Here is a 20,247-nt window from a genome sequence, read left to right on the forward strand (position 1 = left end):
ACGAAACGTAACATATCATACTAAATGGAGTGTCTCGGGTTTACATACCGAATAATACAAAATGCTTTGAGACCAGGTTACTCTTTGAGTCAAGTGGGTTTACAAACTCCATTGATATAGTGACACATGATCTCTCAACCATTAGAGGGATGTCCTCTGTTGGCTTTAAAGGAAAACTCCACTAAAAAACTATCTTTTGGTATTTTTTTCATTAGTCCACTGTTGATACAGTCCCAAAATGTTTTGCATGTCAGCATTCACGTTTTGAAGATATAGAACTAAAGGAAGTGTTACAGTATGATGTGCTAGGCTTTACTAATATACTGTAGCCTTGTACTATATTGCACTAGCTATGTGCAAATCCAATATGTAGGCCTATTTTACAGGAGTTTCCTGAAATGTTAATGATTCAATATATAATAGTATATTTCTATTTTGTAAGATAATGTTTGTTGCATGAATAGATGTGTTGTTGCATTACTATTGTTATTTTTCTCTTTACAGGAGTCATTGTATTCATTAGCTCTAAAATGCCTGATAAGCCTTTCTACAATCATTCTTCTTGGTCTGATTATCATATACCACGCAAGGGAGATTCAGGTAACATGGTTATTCTTCATGTCATTGTCGTTCACATCCCTTGAGAGTTTAGCTGTGGTTATAATACTGTCATAATAGTGTTATTACACATTTGCTATTCAAGTGTACCATGCTGTCAAAGTGCATAGTAAGAAAAAGTATGAAAATCTATGCACTCGCTACTGTCATTCCTTGCTCTGGATAAGGGCATCTGCTAAATGACTAAAACATTTCTTATCAGTATGAGTGTGAGTTTGCAGAATAATTGTATCCAAGACATCAAAACCAAATCAAATTTTATTGGTCATGTACACATATTTTACAGATGTTATCGCAGGTTCAGCTAAATGCTTATGTTTCTAGCTCCAACATTGATGCGATAAATCGATTTCACTGACTTCACTGAGTGAAATTACTCTGAAATGAAATTGATTATTTCCAAATTAAGTACATTTCCTCTTTAGCGGGTGACATGATCTAATTATGTTGCATTGAAAACTTAAACTGACTTATAAATACCTTAATGACATGAGTTGCTTTATCATCACCAAAACACTATTGCTCCAGGTTTTTCTTATCATTGGAGACTTTGTGAACAAATAGCTTCAAAAAATGAATTTCTATGTTGCTCTAATTGAATGTCATTCCTTGCCCACTCTGATGGTTTATTCTTATCTAATCTGGAGAGTTTAGCTTTAAGAAGTTGTCTACTTCAGTCTGTTATAATTTCTATTTAATTTGTAGTCTTTTAGGTATTTGTGATTTTAACAATAATTGATAACATATTAAAACACCCTAACAAGAAAGGTATTTAAACATATGAACATATGTTTCAACATATTAAAACACCCAATGAGAAAGATAATCTTATTTATTGGAGAATACTTATTCTAATTTGTTTGAGAATCAGTGGGTAGAATAGGAGCAGCAGCCAAATCAATATTTTACTATGATAGTGGCTGGCACTTGCATCTCAAGATTGGCTCCTGCATCTTCCAAACCTTCAGGGGTTAACTGGTCTGGATTGTCAGCTTCCTTGAACGGTTCGAGCACTTGGACAAACTCAATTTTATGACCTTGCGTCAGAGCGTTGTTGCATTACTTAATGTTTTTTCTTCCTGCAATTCAGCACTTATGTCTCTCTTGGTTGTAGAACCACTTCATTAAAATAATGAATGGTGCACCCTCAATTGTGTGGCTTGTCGAGAGGTAGACATATATTACGGTATTGTCAGGAACCTATTACGTTGCTCCACCTGAGTAAAATTGACCAGAGAAGAAATACATTTGCCTATGCCAAGCATTTTTTTTACCATGCTGAAGGCTGCATAAAAACACTCTTCTTAAGCAGTCTCCTTTCTTTGGAACAGCGAGAAAACATGAAGGCTATTTACATTCTTTTCAAACACCATTGTAAAACAAAGTAGATTAACCTCATGTAGCGATAAAGATTATGTGCAAGGAAAATGCTGCCATTATCAAATTAATATTACTTGTGTCAAGTCCATGAAATAATCATACTTTTCCTCATGACTATATTTGGGTTCAATTTTGGAGTAGAATTCATTTGGTTTAGCTTGAGGGATACAGTGTGTGAATAGGCCACTAGTTCATTATCTTTTGTATTGTTGAATTACAATGGTCTGTATTCATTAGCCTCTTTGTTATATTTAGGGCTTACAAGCCCCAGAGGGATATCAATCATTGAAACAGCTCAACAGTAAAATGTGTCTCCTTTTCAAATGGCCTACTGTAAACTTAGAAAATGGCCTACTGTAAAGTTTTAAAATTGCCTACTGTGACGTTTTCAAATGGTCTACTGTAAAAATATCAAATTGCATACTGTAAAGTTTTCAAATGGCCTAGTGTAAAGTTTTCTTTGCAAGGGATGATAGAAACGCATACTGATCAATACCATATTTTGATACATAACAAAACCATTTACATTTCCTCAGCAAAGGTTCTCTATTGCTGTTTACATAATAGAATGCAGTGTAAGCTTCCAAGAGGGTATCATTTCCAGGGTTTTCACTTAGGTTTCAGCCCTTAGGTTTCAGCCCTTAGGTTTCAGCCCTTAGGTTTCAGCCCCTAGGTTTCAGCCCTTAGGTTTCAGCCCTTAGGTTTCAGCCCTTAGGTTTCAGCCCTTAGGTTTCAGCCCTTTGGTTTCAGCCCTTAGGTTTCAGCCCTTAGGTTTCAGCCCTTAGGTTTCAGCCCTTTGGTTTCAGCCCTTAGGTTTCAGCCCTTAGGTTTCAGCCCTTAGGTTTCAGCCCTTTGGTTTCAGCCCTTAGGTTTCAGCCCTTAGGTTTCAGCCCTTAGGTTTCAGCCCTTAGGTTTCAGCCCTTAGGTTTCAGCCCTTAGGTTTCAGCCCTTAGGTTTCAGCCCTTAGGTTTCAGCCCTTAGGTTTCAGCCCTTTGGTTTCAGCCCTTTGGTTTCAGCCCTTAGGTTTCAGCCCTTTGGTTTCAGCCCTTTGGTTTCAGCCCTTTGGTTTCAGCCCTTTGGTTTCAGCCCTTTGGTTTCAGCCCTTTGTGTTTCTGTTATTTAATAAACATACTGTACATGTCATAAACTAGACTTCCTTGAGTCAACCAATTTTCTGACAATATCGAAGGGAATGGAGTATTTTGAATGACTATTAAGACGATAGAAAAAGCACAAATACGCTGAGGGGTTGTTATTAGAAATATCAGATTGATACATTTTATGGCTTACATTCAGTTATTCGATTTTCATATCCTCCACAGTCTTATTCAGACTGGTATATGACTCAATATAGCAATTCTCACCTTGATTAGTGACACTCACTTAAATTCCATATCTGCTGTTATTGCTGTTTGCAGCTATATTATTACTCAATACTCTCCTTAGTCAGTTGATTGTGACCCCACTCAATGGCACTTTTATTGCTACTTGCAGCTGTATCAGTAGTTGTAGTATTGGTATATATCTCTACCTAGGGAATCCTCTAACCAGGATTTCTGGAAAACCAAATAATTTATTGAAAGTTCCCAGAATGTTCCAACCTTATCTCTACCACAGAGCGTGCACCCTATCCTGTCCTCTCAATATTGGCTGTTTTCCATCCTCATTGAGATATATTATACATGCACATCCATCTGTACTCACAGATGCCTGTCAAATATATATGCATAGTTCAGACTGAAGAGAGGTGCCCACACTCAGCTCTAGCTCCTTTGAAGTGATTTACTTATCCAAACTGTACAAACAGGGAAGATTTGACTACTACACTTTTTTGGCTGGTTAGACAGCTCTTGATTTTAGTTTCTGTCCTCATAGTGCTGGAAATATCCTAAGGTCAGTCTGAGGACAGCTCTTGGACATGGGGAGGCTTCAGGGACGTCTTCTAGATTAAAGGGATTCTTCAGGATTTTGGCAATTAAGCCCTTTATCTACTTCCCCAGAGTCAGATGCACTAATAGATACTATTTTTATGTCTCTGCATCCAGTATGCTATGAAGAAAATTAGAGGTAGTTTTGCAAACCAACGCTAAATAGCGTAGCGCAATGAATGGAAGTCTATGGTATCTACTAGCGTGCTAGCAGTTACCATAGACTTCCAGTCATTGCGTTGAGTTCATCTGACTCTGGGGAAGCAGATAAAGGGCTTCATTGCCAAAGTCCTGAAGTATCCCTTTAAGATGGCAGTGATCAGTGACATGGTGCATTAGTAGGATTTCTCTCCATCTTCCTTGTGTGATGTCTCAAAGTTCAGAGACCCTCAAGACTCCTCTCTCCAATTAGAAGCCATATATAATGTGTGACCCCAAACTTTGAATGGTAGTGTAGATGCAATGGTCGAGAGAAATTTGAGTGATCAATTTCATTGACAGACATTGACACATTCAATACCTTGCACACTCTTGCCTGCATCTAGCTAAGTGTAATCATTAGTCCAACAGTTGCAAACGGGAGTTTCTATTGGACAAACTCAGGTACGTTTGCTTCCGTTGAAGATTTTTTTTTAAACAAAATTGGCAGAATGAATACACCCCTGATCATACCTAAACGCAGTTCACTTTCATAGCAGTCACATACAAACAGTATGGTCCCTTTTATCGTTGTATAATTCCTTCTTGCATTTAAGAGCTCTCACCTTTTCCCTTCGCTTGTGGACTTCATATCATAACCGCTAACCGCTACACACAGCCTACATCGTTGTCACCATATTAGCTAACATCATAGCTACTAACGTTAGAACTAGCACGTTAGTCAACCTGCTACAATCATGCAGTACAGTGTAGAGTCTGCAAGCAGTTACACCGGCGGGCCCCGGTGGCAATAAGTTAATAAAGCCAAAAGCTTACCTTGACTTGGAAGAGTTCCATTGTTGGATAGCCGTAGCCAGCTAGCTAACATAGCATCCCTCTCTGTTTGAGCCGGGTGTTTGAGTACGCTAAATTAACAAGCTGTATTCGCTAGGAAAGTAAGTGAAAGTGAAAAGAAATATTACCAACGAAATATAGCTATCTCTCTCTCGCGCGCTCTCTCACGCTCTCTCTCGCTCTCTCGCGCTCTCTTGCTTCTCCTTCATTTCTGAAGAAATTAATTTGTTAAAAACTGTTCAACTATTGTCTTTCTCTCTCTTTGAGTCAACTACTCATCACATTTTATGCACTGCAGTGCTAGCTAGCTGTAGCTTATGTTTTCAGTACTAGATTCATTCTCTGATCCTTTGATTGGGTGGACAACTTGTCAATTCATGCTGCAAAAGCTCTGATAGGTTGGAGGACGTCCTCTGGAAGTTGTCATAATTACTGAGTAAGTCTATGGAAGGGGTTGAGAACCACAAGCCTCCTAGGTTTTGTATTGAAGTCAATGTACCCAGCCTTGTCGAGCTTAGTTTGTCCTGGATGGTGTGTGTTTGTGCTGTGTGTGTGTATAAAGATGCTGTGGTGTAACTGCAGGAGAGGCTGTGCGTTTCTCACAGGGAAATCTGTCCTCTGCCTGAGACGCCAGACTGGAGTCAGATAACCATTGCTTGCTGGTGATCTCAATGTTTTCACTGAACAAACAGGCTTTCAAGGGCACATATACTCTGCCTCTGAACAGGATGAGAATCCAAATGTTTATTAATTGATCATGTTTGCTATCCCATGATCAATTATATGATCAGAAACATAGATGTTATATAATTGATATGAGAAACGTCTCCAGCTAGAGCACTCCAAACAAAGGGAGATTTACTTATGATATTATCTTTTCATATAGATTTTTTATTTCAGTTGAATGCTACACATTCAGTAATCACTTGAGTTCAGATGCAAATTAAAATGTAACCTACAGCTTGAGATTTACTCAGCAAAGTAGCCTCTTAGTGCCTCACTTTGATATCATAAATAAACCATTGCATGAATTTCTAATTGGGCTGAACCTCTCAACCTAATTCACTAATGAGATTGAGCGATTTATTTCGCTCAGTGACAAGATATATGTTCCCATCTCCACATTACACAGACAGATTAAATATTGAGCTGGACTCCATTAGTTATATTGAGCATACTAAAACCAGTAACCAACCCAGGCTGCAACCAACACAGGGTGAGCTTCTATGGATACTGTAAGAAAGAAGGCCGACAGAGAGGCTAAGGAATGGGATGACCTCAGGACATCCTTAATGGTGTGGTGTGGGCAAAGATGTCATCACTGTGGCTTAGGCTCACCCCGGCTGGCGTGGGTGCAGCGTTCCCGTGATGAGCAGGGGAATAGTCCCTTAATGATTAAACAGTATTTGTATCCATCAGACGACAAGCCAACCATCTGAGAGCAGCCACCGGACCGTGACAGGAGGCTATATTTGAAGAGATTGGCCTTGGTTGGAATCGGTCACTCTGGATCTTTGTGTCTTATCATTGTGCATTACAGGGGCTCTGCTTGTAGGACACCATGTGTAGCGACACTGCTCTTTCTCTCTGTTATAAAGATCATCTTCTGTGTGTGTTTGCGTTGGTGCGTGAGCACGGGTCAACAGGCCATTTTCTATGCGTCCCTCTCTGGTCCCTCTTGCTCTGCTCTTTATTAGGCTATGGATCATGGGATGGACTTGTCGTAGCATTGAGGACCTTTTAAGCGTAGTAAGCCATAAACCCCTTCCGTCTTTTTATTCTAGGAGGATATGAACTGGACAAGTTATACTGTATGTGCGTATGATATACTGTAGAAAGAGACTTGACTGCTGTCCCTTCTTAAGCCACATACATAATTCCAGGTTTTCCGCTGCAGATGTACTGTAACTGTAAGTTACTCCCCCTCTCCCTCATAACTAGTGCTTCTGCCACTAGCATGGAATATTTTTGATGCTCAGAGGTAAAGAGCTCTTGAGTATTGTATTTCAGGTCATGAATTACCATAATTGCTTTTACAGACCAATAGACTTTTCTTATATGACCTGTTTTTAAATGTTTAATTACACTGTTTTAAAGCAAAACGTTTTCTTTTGTTACATTGAGTTGTTGTCTCAAATACAAATGAGAGCTTTCGTGCTGTGTGCAGACAATATTCTGTTTGGACTGTTTTGATGGCATAGGTCTGTGAGTAAGATAGCGTCTGTCACATAGTGGAGTAACAGCTTGTGTTTCCATGTCTAAGTTACACTCCCTTGGAAAGACTTACCAAATCAAGGCTATAGCAACAGAGAGCCTGGTTAGTATTACAGCATCGCTCAGCCTAGAAGTCTGACAGATGTCAGTGCTCTCAAGGAGCTAGATGTTGTCACAGTATGTATTCAGTATAGGCATCAGGCACATAGTTGTGTGCTTTATAATTATACTTGTGGGGGAACCTTCCAATGTGGTGTTTTGATGAATGAATTGGGTAGAGATGTTGCGTGGGAGGGTTTTGTATACGTAGCTGCAATGTAGTTTGAGCTAGAATGTGGGTCGTTCGTCTTGAAATCTGTATTACTCTGCCTCTGTGTTGTTTTCTTTATGATGCTCTATGCTGCAATGATGTTTACGGTTGGGATTTCCTGTAGCTTTCGGTGGGAAGCGTTTGGCTTGCAGGCTAGCTTTAATGGGAGTGTGACATTTGCCAGGATGTTCCAGTGGAATGTTCTTTGTGTGGCAATGGGGTGTAGGTGGCTGTAGTGTCAGTGTGCCTGTGGGATTGGAAGGCTGTATTATGTGCAGTGCTAGCCTGGTATCAACTGATAAGTGTCAGTCTGGTATACTTTTGCAGAAAGATACGCGTCACGAGAGGTGACGCATAAATCAATACATTGCATTCAAGGCAAAAAAGTCTGTGAGTGTATATGTTTGTCTGTCTGTGAGTCTTTCACCAACTTACCCATTGTAGCTTTATCACCAACTTTCTTTTACCTTGAATGGAATGTATTGACTGATGCGTCAATGCCCTTGACGCACATCTAGAGGTGGAGGTGGGAGAGAGGAGGGAGGGAGAGGAATATAAAGAGAGATGAGAGGAGGGGGAGGGAGGGAAAGAAGGAGGGAGAGAAAGAGAAGGTGGCGCATGAGGGAGTGGGAAGAGAGGAGGGAGAAAGAGAGATAGAAGAGAGAGATGGAGAGAGAGAGCGAGAGAGACAGAGACATGTCTGTCTGTGAGTTTATCTGCCTGCCTACCTGCCTGTTTGTCTGAGTTTTTCACCATTTCACCCAATGCAGCTTTATCAGCAACTTTTGAATGCAATGTATTGACTTATGGGTCATGTCTCGTGATGCATATCTGTTTGTATCACAAGACGTGGGTGGCACTATAGCGCAATTTTCAGGTGTACATTTGTTATTTTCAGGGTGTCCTAGAGCGAAAGATGTGAAATTAAAGCTTTCTTTGGTAGTGGGAAATATATATATTTCAATGATTCAAGATTTAGTAATGTATTATCGCTAAATATATGATCTAGGTCATTGATGCCATTACACTTTGAGGAATGGGACAGCATTTTGTTCTCTAATGAGGATCCTAGAGTTGTACTATATGGGGGTTAGTTGGCAGGATGTCAAGTCATAATGTGTGACTTCACTTATTTATCTCCCAAGTTTTTGTGCTCATAGAGAAATCTGAATTATTAAACGTTCTGGTGTTTTGACTGATCTGCTAACATATTTGGCTGATATGTGATAGATTTCAGACTTCTCATTTTGTTTGAGATTAATTGATCTTGAATATTTCATTTTCTTTCATTCTTATTCAGAGGTTTAGACAGTGGGGAAGACAGTAGGAGCCATGGGTAGCACATACTTTACAGGACCAATTACAAAAACTCAAACAGAACTGTTGTTTGAAAAGTCAGACGAAAGACCAAAAACAGATTTAGATAATCATGTTCCCCACACACTGGAGGGACAGATATCTCTAGACGCAGCGCCAATAATCTAAGCATCATAGGATGGCTTCAGTTAAAACGTGTTAAATTTCCCTTTATATTGAATGGCTGAGGTCACGGTGAATATTGCTCTGAAATTTGATAACAGCAACATTTTGTGTCTCCATCTCTAGAGACAGAGGGTAGTAGTTTATCTGTAGATCATAAACACAGTCAGATAGATCACTTTGATTGAATTACACTGAGGGGTGTATTTGGTCTGTCGGTAGGGGACGAGGCCAATGAGGGCATCAGTTCAGCCTGTGTGATCTTGCGGTTACAGCCACTGACCACAGCACACAAAGCCTATGCCAGAGTTAGTATGAGTTGGAATCTGGCCCCCTGCCCTTTGACACATGGATGAACATCTATTTTTTATGAATTTATTCTGAGCGGTTACAGGGTTAAAACAGAAACAACTCAAAGGTTAACAGTTTAGGCATTAATTCAGAGTTGTTAAGGTTAGGGCCATGGTTTGGGGAAGGCTTAAAACTAAATTATAAAAAATTACATGCCTATGGATCATCAGTATTCATAGTATTCTTAGTGAACTGCCATAGAGCAGTGATCTAAGCAGCACACTGAAATTTGATAACGGCAACATTTTGTGAAGTATCTCCCACCAGTTGTGACAGCCCATATACAACCCATAGACCTTGAGGTGATTGAGTGCAGGAGGGAGCGGCTGAGGTGGACTATCGGTATTGCGTGTCAGAGAGGGGAATGATTTGACAACTGTAGAGAGGAAGCTAACGTTGCTCGATTTCATTTAGTCTGCAATCCATCTGCAGAGGAGTATGCCAGGTGCAAGGGAGGAAACCATCTCTAGAGACAGAGGGTAGTAGTTTATCTGTAGATCATAAACACAGTCAGATAGATCACTTTGATTGAATTACACTGAGGGGTGTATTTGGTCTGTCGGTAGGGGACGAGGCCAATGAGGGCATCAGTTCAGGGTGGATGGAAGCATTGAGCAATAAACTGCGGGACTGGTGGATAGCTTTAGACTGGAGTGAGAGAGATGAAAGGTGTTTATGAGGAGAAAAAGTGGAAAGGAGTGGAGGCCGATGAGGAAAGAGGAGATGGAGAGGAGGTGTACAGCACGGCTGAGTGTGGATAGAGGAGGATAGGATAGAGGAGAGTCATTAAAGGTAGTGAAATCAGTCCACATCAAAGCCCCCAGTGGAGTGGCCTACCTTCTGCTCTGTGGCTAGGTGATAAGAGACCTATGCTAATGTGGGAGGTGGCAGATGTTCTCATCAGTTTAATGCTTTGAAGTCGGAAATGTTAGCTACATGCAGGAGGTCCCATAGACTTCCGTGACAGAACAGTGTGAAGAGTGTAGCGAACACTAACAGTAATTGGAATCACTGAACGGCAATCAGTCAGAAACCTGAGTTCATTCATTTCCATTGATTGAGTGTGCTCGTAATGGTTTATGGTTTTTATCAATTTAGAATGATGCCATAAGGATTCAAATGCAAGGCTGCATTTAACCAGAGCTAGTTCAGTAACCTCCATCTGCTTCCCTCTCCCTCTCCATCCATGTTGTTATTCAGTTATTCATGGTAGACAATGCAGCAGATGACTGGAGGATAGCCATGACCTACGAGCGCATCTTCTTCATCTGCCTGGAGATCCTGGTGTGCGCCATCCACCCCATCCCAGGGAACTACACCTTCACCTGGACAGCGCGCCTGGCCTTCTCCTACACCCCGTCCAAGACGGACGCGGACGTGGACATCATCCTGTCCATCCCCATGTTCTTGCGGCTGTATCTCATCGCCCGCGTCATGCTGCTCCACAGCAAGCTCTTCACAGACGCCTCGTCCCGCAGTATCGGGGCGCTCAACAAAATCAACTTCAACACACGCTTCGTAATGAAGACCCTGATGACCATCTGCCCTGGCACCGTGTTGCTGGTCTTTACCATCTCGTTGTGGATCATCGCTGCGTGGACCGTGAGGGCCTGCGAGAGGTCTGGACCTGCTGCCCTATCGCTGTCACGCTATGCTGCACAAAGCACTGCATGAAACATAAATAAGACACCATGGTTTGGTCAGGGGGAACAGGCGTTAACTCGTTGTGCATCCTACTGGAGGCTTACATCCAGATATAGTGCTCCCTCCTCACATTCCCAGCCATACCACCATTTTTGTATGCATATCTTCTGCTTGGGAATGTCAATGGATAGACAATTATGGCCCATAGTTTACGTCCTGTTAGGCGATAGGAGAATCTGTTTACACTTTATTTATATTGCACATGAATGAGGCATGGATGTACTGTACGTATGATGTATAAGACGTGTAAGTATTTGGCAAGCTGACTCCAGGCTGACTCTATACCTTCCATTCCAGATACCATGACAACATGGACATAACCAGCAACTTCCTAGGAGCCATGTGGTTGATCTCAATCACTTTTCTAACCATTGGATATGGGGACATGGTACCCAACACTTACTGTGGAAAAGGAGTCTGTCTCCTCACTGGTATTATGGTGAGCCCTACACTCTTACAAAAAAAGGTGCTATCTAAAACCTAAAATAAATCTTCAGCTGACTGCATAGGAGAACCCTTTTTGGTTCCAGGGAGAACCCTTTCGGGATTCATGTAGAACCCTTTCCACGGAGGGTTCTACATGAAGATCTCAGATCTTAATTTGACCCCTTTCGTCGCAGGAGGAAAATAATCCTGCAGCAGGAGGATTTGAATATCTGAAGAAGTGGTTAGAATCGCCGCCAGGGGTGCAGCTGGAAGCAGAACTGCATTGTAGGCTACCGTATGTAGGCTACGTACCGGCTACCGTATGTAGGCTACGTACCGGCTACCGTGCGTCTCGTGTTAATTCTTATGTGGACTATCATAAATTAACATATTTGTAGGGGTAGATGTATTTTTCGTGAGGGAAAATCTTATTCTTTTTAATCAATTGTTTTATTATATGTTGAAGGCAAGCAATAGGCAGAATACGTTATGTTGGTCGCCTCAGTGCCTGTGTGATCTTGCGGTTACAGCCACTGACCGCAGCACACAAAGCCTATGCCAGAGTTAGTATGAGTTCGAATCTGGCCCCCTGCCCTTTGACACATGGATGAACATCTATTTTTTATGAATTTATTCTGAGCGGTTACAGGGTTAAAACAGAAACAACTCAAAGGTTAACAGTTTAGGCATTCATTCCGAGTTGTTAAGGTTAGGGCCATGGTTTGGGGAAGGCTTAAAACTAAATTATAAAAAATTACATGCCTATGGATCATCAGTATTCATAGTATTCTTAGTGAACTGCCATAGAGCAGTGGTCTAAGCAGCACACTCCAAGCATCATGAGTGCTGGGCGATGTAGCGTCCAGCCTGAGTCCTCATTGGGCCCACAAGTTAATTGCATTTATTTCAATGTTTTCAAGAAGTAAAACAAATAGTCGGATGATTTACACATCAAAGAAGTGTCTCAGCTCAACAAAGTCGTCTTTGGGTCGGCTCAAATGCATAAACATTTTCATAGATTTACGAAATTAAATATTAAAGCCACACAATACAGGCTTTCAATCCAAAGACCAGAATACATAGACTAACTATAAAGCGTGGACGAGCATCCACACTGGAGGAAAGTGTATCGTTCTACAGTAGTGATACATCTGTCAATCAACTGATGGCCCAAATCAGCTCATCAACTCTGACAGGGAAACACAGTAGCATATTATCCGTTTTCACATCTTTCATTATGTGACAATGATAGGCTAACGGGTAGCCTACAGAATGTAGCCTATTGGAATATAATCAAATAACAAGGGGCCTATTGCAACCATCGATGGCAATAGATTATCGCCAGCTGATGTCTCGTTAAACCATCAATACGCTCTAAATTCACCTGCACAGCTGATCTCAATTGCAACCTTTATTGGTCACCTCTACTGCTGCCTGAAATATGATGTCGGTGTTACCTTCGTCCTGCTTGCTACAAAAGTAAATTGAGATATGTTCGCCCTCTGGCTGGTATTGTAATCAGAACAACTTAGTCCTTTTTAACAAACTAGGGGAAATTCATCTATTTGACAAGAATTCCGTACAATATAATCCAATATAGAATTCCGTACAAAGTGTTTTCTCGTTTACCACAGCAAATCTATCGTGGCAGTTTACCCGACTCTTTGTATGAATGGAAACTAATGTTGGTGTAGCCAGCTATTGTTATTATTTTATTAGTTTCGTATTTATGTTATCCAAAAGGGTCTGGTAAGGTCATTTCTTATCAAGACCGTGGGTAAAATATACAGCGTACAACTGGCGACCGTATCACGTGCGTGCGCCCGGCTGGCCAAACCCTCCCCTAACCCTGGCTCCAGATAACGCTGGGCCAATTGTGCCCCGCCTCATGGGTCTCCTGGTCGTGGCTGGCAGCGACACAGCCCAGGATCAAACCCGGGTCTGTAGTGACGCATCAAGCACTGCGACGCAGTGCCTTAGACCGTGACGCAGTGCCTTAGACCGCTGTGCCACTCGGGAGGCAATTGAAATCAATTTTGACCTTAGGCTACACTTGACACTTAGCCTAGTGGAGACCAATATCTATCTGGTGTTATTAAGCTATATAAAACAACGGTTATTGATGTGTATAGCTGCAATTCAGATACATTTTTGTACATTTGAACGTTGCAGTAATAGGACCTAGGCCTAGCTTTTGAGCGAGAGAGAGAGAAAATTATTTTGATAGCAAGCCCTGATCCAAATGACTCGACTGCCCCCGCATGGAGAGAAAGAGAACTGCTCATTTTCAGGTACTCGCAAGGCTCAACTGAATTTCCTGATGCAGCAGGAAAATTCTCTGTGCTAAAAGAGTGATCAAGTTAAGGTCTGACATCTGTACATGGAACCCAAAAGGGTTCTCCTATGGGGACGTTTTTTCTTAGAGGTTATTGCAGAAATTATATTACATTCTCATGCCACTGCGGCTCTCTTTTTCAGTGCTGCTTATGAGGTAATTTAAAAAAAATCTAGCCTTGGGCATCAGATTTTTTTTTTTAAACCTGACAATATATTTATTTTTAAATCTCCGGTGGGGTGTCAGTGCAGATTCATGTATATTCAGAAGATATTGGTTGAGAACCTTTTTTTTCAAGCATAATTTCCTAATATTATGCTTATAAAAGTAGGTTACATCTTTTTAAACAGACACAATAAAGTCAACCTCTATAACGGTGTCTATTTATTGTTCCTCCCAGGGAGCTGGCTGCACAGCCTTGGTAGTGGCTGTGGTTGCAAAGAAACTGGAGTTAACCAAAGCTGAAAAACATGTTCATAATTTTATGATGGACACCCAGCTGACAAAAAGAGTAAGTAAATACTTTACTTGCATGTCGTTTTACATTTTCAAATTGTAAACAATAATCTCAGCTGCCCCGTTTCCCTATTGTGCAGCATTTCAGGAAGACCAAGCATGGTTGAACATGGCTACAGGAGTATTTTATTTACCATGAACGGTGTTTCTAACCCTACTCTTTGTGTGTCAGGTGAAAAACACAGCTGCAAATGTACTCAGGGAGACGTGGCTCATCTACAAGAACACCAAACTGGTGAGGAAGATGGACCATGCCAGAGTCAGGAAGCACCAGAGGAAATTCCTCCAAGCCATTCATCAGTAGGTACCCTGCCTAAAACTCTGCTCCTGGCAGTGTGGTAAATACGTATTCCACCTTGGTATCTGCAGTCTCACACTTTTTCATACATACAGTATCAAAGATGAGAATACGAACCTGAGAGCTGAATTGTTTGACACCTGTAGCCCAAATCTATATTTGCAATGTGGAATATTTACCGTTTTTCTTTTTTCTTGCTCATTTCACTCCATTGTTTTGTAATATTGATAAGTTGGAAGGGTGTCAGGAAGTGTTTAGTTCCAAAACATGTCAGTTGTGCCCTCTTAACAGCTCAGAGGTCAATACTGTGGGATATCTAAATGGCAGTTACACAAATTATGCAGATGATATGCAAATCGAATGTATTTACTTCTCTTTTGAGAAATAATGAATTATAGAAACAGTCATGCCATATGAGTATGCACAAACATTTCCAGAAACCCTCATAGGTCAATGATCTAACTTTAAAGTTGACTTGGTAGTAAGATCATTCTGATGCTAACTGATAAACTCTATATCATTATATAATGGTGTTATAGTGGTGTTACTGTGCTACTGCAAAGTGGTAGGCTATAATTGCAAAGTAGTCATTCAATCTTTTTTAATGAAAGCAATTTACTTATTAGATCAGGAGAATGTAAAATGACTGGGAGATCTTTCTCAATTGCTGATAACTTATCTGCACTTAATTACGAGTTGTCTAATCTAGTATCTTCAAAGCAACTGTAAACCATGACAGATGTGCTGGGAAGGGCCCAGACCCTTTTTACCATAACCTAAACTATTCATGATAAACTCTTAAGGACCATTTTCACTCCCCTGCCTTCTCAGCGGTGACAGTAAAACCTCTCATCTTTCTCTCTCTCTTGCTCCCTCTTCCCTCCCCCTCTATCTCATCCTGCATCACCATGATGTAAGGGTCTGCCAGTTCTATTGCTTGTCAGGATGACTGTGAGTGTCTTTGTTGTGTACCTAAAGTCTGAGTCAAATGTCATGCTGACCTCTGGGCCTACACTCTGTTGTTCCTTTAGCGTGTGTCCTTATGATTAGCCAGTTTACCTGTCAGGTAGTTTCTTAGACAGTCTACAGGGAGAATGCAAGTGCTCTCTATCTCTAAAACCCTATTGATTTTCATGTCCTCTCCTCTTGGTGTACCGAAGCTGTCTTACAAGCCTAAGCCTACGTCTAACACTGTATTTCCCCCCTTTTAACTACGCAACTGACTATCATATCAAACCCAATTATATATTTTTCCTCTTTGAGATCAGATTTGGTTTAGATTACTATGATGACTAGGGTCTGATTGTAATCATATGCTATAGTGAAAATGTTCTCTTGTTTGATATATTGTCTGTGTTGTGATGTGTTTTCTATGTGTTAACGGGTCTGTGTGGTCTCCTGTGTGGAGCTTTTAATTTGCTCATGATTCGTTTCTTCGTGCATCATTTACCATGATGACATTAAGAGTTTCGATTTTTGAAAGGGATTTCAGGTAGAGAGTATTGGCTGCTTCTGCTGCAACCCCCATTCAAAATGCGGCTGTTTTATAGGCTTCTGTCATAGTCGCGCAGGCAGAGTTACTATGTACCTTTATAGTTGAATTCAGGCTATTTGTGGTAATGACAGCATATCATGTCATCATCCTCTTCTCTAGGATGAGCTAATACTGGGAAACCATCAGAGCTTTGGCAGAATCTCCACAGGACCAGATTCAGTTGTAAAACGCCACTTCCACTACTTTGTTCAAGGGCCTGCCCATCTCCCCTTTTATACAGGCTCAGTAAGCTGTATTAAGAGGGAGTGGGTCTTAGCAGAGGAGTTGGGGTTTAGAAAGCACCTCCTGGTGTGTGTTAAGTGATGCCTGTGGCCTCAGCTGCAGGGTTCAGCTCCAAGTGTGGGCTGCCTGGGAGGATGTACATACACTGTGTGTTGGGAAGAGTCAGTGGCCACAGAGAGGGTGTGCCTGGGAGCATGCTCATCCCTCAAATGGAGCTGTATCGCATTAGTGGAAACCACAACTGTTCTCAGGGCAGGTCTGCCAGTTTTGACTAGCAGAAGCGACTTTTCGTAGCAGGCTCGTATAATTAATGTGGTAGGTTAGGATAATTAACGTGGCAGGTTAGGAGAATTAGGTTAGGGTTAGCTAAAATTGTCCCTGACGCAACTCGAACATACCTAGCTACAACCCGGCCTGTCCTGAGAACAGTCTTGGTTTGCACTAATGCGATGCTGCTCAAGTGGAGGGCTGGAGAGGGGTCAGTGACCTGTCTTGACGCAATTTTGGTGGGAAAGTATGAATAATCCCTATGCTTCCTCCTCTGGCCTGAGCCATATCAATCGCCCTGTAAGATCCTCCACCAATAGCATTTAGGGGACAGGTCCGAGGGGAGGAGGAGGTAACTTTGTTATTTTTCCATGGTCTCTGCAGTGTTCCTGGGAAAAACCAAGATAAATGTTAGCTAGAGAACGTGTCAGACTGCCATGGCTGTCTGTCTGGTCATTGGTTCGCTCAGTGAGCCTGGTCTGACAGTGCTGCATGTCTGATAAACTGGTCCGGTCTGTAGGGGAGGGTTAGGACAGGACCTCGGGGAGTAGCTAGCAGGGGCCGGATCAGATTAATGTGACAGGAATATTGAAGTTTTAAACCCCATGATTCCTTGGTTATCTGTGGTGAGGCATAGCTGTGAGGTAAAAAGATACTGCTACCTCCCGAGTGGCGCAGTGGTCTAAGGCACTGCATCGCCGTGCTAGCTGTGCCACTAGAGATCCTGGTTTGAGTCCAGGCTCTGTCGCAGCCGGCCGCGACCGGGAGACCCATGGGGTGGTGTACAATTGGCCCAGCATAGTCCGGGTTAGGGGAGGGTTTGGCCGGCAGAGATGTTCTTGTCCCATTGCGCACTAGCAACTCCTGTGGCGGGCCGGGCGCAATGCACGCTGACACGGTCGCCAGGTGTACGGTGTTTCCTCCGACACATTGGTGCGGCTGGTTAAGCGGACAGTGTGTCTTGGCTGGGTTGTGTTTTGGAGGACGCACGGCTCTCGACCTTCGCATCTCCCGAGTCCGTACAGGAGTTGCAGCGATGGGACAAGACTGTCACTACCAATTGGATATTATGAAATTGGGGAGAAAAAGGGGGTAAAAAAAGATGCTGCTGATAGTGATGATGGTATTAAGTCGATGTTAGTGTTGTTGTTATTCAAAATGACAGCAGTGGGATTCAGGTTGCAGTACCCAGGCCTGAACTGGAGACTGAACCTGCCATCTGGACGCATTTATCTGATGTTGTAATAATTCATTTGTCTATTTTATGTTTCCTTTTTTCCCTGTTTGTCGACACAATGCAATAGAGCTCGAAAGTAAGTCTTCGCCTCACATGTAGCTACAGAAATGTTGTGTGCATGCAAATGAGAGCTTGCCTTTTTGACTCAGTCATGTGACAAAAAATTACACTCCTTCATTTGATAAGTGAAATTCATACCATAGCTACACATTTTGATTTCCCATCGAGTAATGATTGATCACACAATGTCACATAATGTACATTTGTCAGGAACACTATATTTCATTTTATATAGTTGCACAACACCGTTAAGATTTTAATTTGTCTTTTAGATCAGTACCTGAACAGCATGAGGATTAGGCAAAAATAAGTTAATAGGATGAACTAGTGACTAGCCTACAAAAACTCAGCATGGTATATTTAGACAAGCAAGACCTCTCGATCAACTCCGCCCTACTTTTCTTCTATCAAAGCGTTACACATCTGCCAATTAAACATCAATGCTAATGTTCCCATGTATCTTCCTTTGATGAATTTCAATTATGGGTGATGGAGGGTGTTATTCTTTCCTTTGTTGCATGAATGTGAAGAGAATTTGATATTTAATCAGAAAGCAAGCCACTGATTAAACTCCAATGCACTGTGCTTTCATGAACCGAAGGATGACCACTAGTGCTTGAGGAGAGGAGAGGCTTGCTTTAATAACTACAGAATAGAATATATCTGTCCAGGTCAATGTTTACTCCCCCTATCAATCTGCCTTGGCTACATTAACTAGGGCTTGGGGTCATCTTTCGCCTTGTGAAACCATTGTGACGTCTGTTACAGTTGCATTCCCTCCATTTCTCTCTTGGATGACTGGTAGCAACAAAGACAGTGGCCATTATGAATGCGCCAGTAGAATTCACAGATTTATTGAACCTTTATTTATCCAGTTAGTTTCATTAAGATAAAATCTTTTTTTCAACAGAGACCTGGTATGTAGCTCATAGCTGCACCGAGCTAGCCACACTCTCCTTAGTCTAGTATAATGGCCTTAATTTATCACATTGGTGTGACGCATTTGTCTAGCTACAACTAGCATGATGCATGTACACAGCCAGATGTTTTACAATATATTGGAGGAGATGAGAGGATTATTTGGCAGGCACACAGACCATCCTCTGTATAATGCAGTTTGACAGTCCCCTGGAGCCTGCGCCTATCCAGGAGGCAGGGATAGAAGCAGGAGGGAGGTTGATGTACAGAAGGAAGTGGGACAGGAAGCAGCATGCGTCCGTTAGCTTGGTAACTCAGTGGAGGTGTGAGACAGGGACACGACCTTAGAGGGGAAGGTCGGGGTAAGCCTCCGGGATCTTGTCCTGCTTTAAAGATATTGTGCTGTAACTGACACAGCATGAATCCCAGTAGTCAGGCAGACACAGCCGGGGCAGGGCAGAGTCGGGCTGCAGAACGGCCTGTCCATTACACTGAAGACCATTTAGGATCAGTCTTTTCACAACGAGGTAAACATGGGTCATGACAAAGAGAGCATCCCAGAGAAAATCTATGGTGCAGCACTATTGAGATTGCCTTAAAGAATTCAAAAGGGCATTGAAAAGCTTAGTATAGCTGTTTCCCCCCTGATGAATAGCAAAGCAGATAAGCACCAATTGAAATACCAGGACCGCACAGTAACACTGAATCACAGAAGGACATAGAATATTGAGCATGAGTGGGCAGGATGCTTTCACATTCTGACCCCAGCTTCCTGCCTGCCTTGTTCATCAACACCATTTGACAGCTATTGGTCATCCAACCGTGAAATGCAGAATTCTGACAAGTCTTACATCTCAACTGCACAAACATTTTAATGTTGATTCTCTCATGTCTTTCACTCTCTGGTACCTTTTTTCCTTTCAATTTGCCAGATTACTTGAACAATAAAAGTGCTATTTTTGCAATAACATTGGCTAGTTGTTTTAGAATGTGCTTCTTTTGGACCATACAGCTACCCCTCACTAGCTGTTGAGGCATCGTCCTTTGCCTGTAGTGTCCTTCAGTGGCTCCTGTAGTGCCCCTTGTTGCTCTAACCTGTCATCTAGCTCCACACATTTCTGCCTTTGTATTGGAATGCCTAACAATGATGTTCCATTGCATGAGACTAGATGAATCTGGGCCTATTAGCAGAGGGTCCCTGAAGACCCCTCGTGTTCTCCTCCTTGTTCTATGGTGCTGTACACCCTCAAATTCACACAGTCTAATTAGAGCCGCTAACTCAAAGCCCATCTCATCAGTTTATACAATTAGTCTGAGGGCATTGGGTTTTATCTGAAAGAAAAAGCTGGTCACAAGTGCTATGTTACTTTCATGCCTCCAGGTCACTGTGTGTGTTGGTCTCATTCTGATTTAGCATGCAAAACGGGTGGTTGCAG

At 42.0% G+C, this 20,247-nt stretch overlaps 1 protein-coding gene across 2 annotated transcripts in view; it reads left to right on the plus strand.

Moving 5' to 3' along the window:
* The window catches only part of kcnn2 (potassium calcium-activated channel subfamily N member 2), a 30,953-nt gene that overhangs the window by 1,990 nt on the left and 8,716 nt on the right, over nucleotides 1-20,247 (plus strand). Inside the window, exons 2-7 of one of the 2 annotated variants that reach the window (XM_055874578.1) lie at nucleotides 505-600; nucleotides 10,474-10,892; nucleotides 11,275-11,416; nucleotides 14,139-14,249; nucleotides 14,427-14,554; nucleotides 17,901-17,909. In XM_055874578.1, the coding sequence (XP_055730553.1) occupies nucleotides 505-600; nucleotides 10,474-10,892; nucleotides 11,275-11,416; nucleotides 14,139-14,249; nucleotides 14,427-14,554; nucleotides 17,901-17,909 (905 nt within the window). The remainder of the gene's footprint in view (nucleotides 1-504; nucleotides 601-10,473; nucleotides 10,893-11,274; nucleotides 11,417-14,138; nucleotides 14,250-14,426; nucleotides 14,555-17,900; nucleotides 17,910-20,247) is intronic. The other variant, XM_055874577.1, reaches the window with a different exon arrangement.

This window comes from Salvelinus fontinalis, chromosome 21, assembly GCF_029448725.1.
Source record: "Salvelinus fontinalis isolate EN_2023a chromosome 21, ASM2944872v1, whole genome shotgun sequence".
NCBI lineage: Eukaryota > Metazoa > Chordata > Actinopteri > Salmoniformes > Salmonidae > Salvelinus > Salvelinus fontinalis.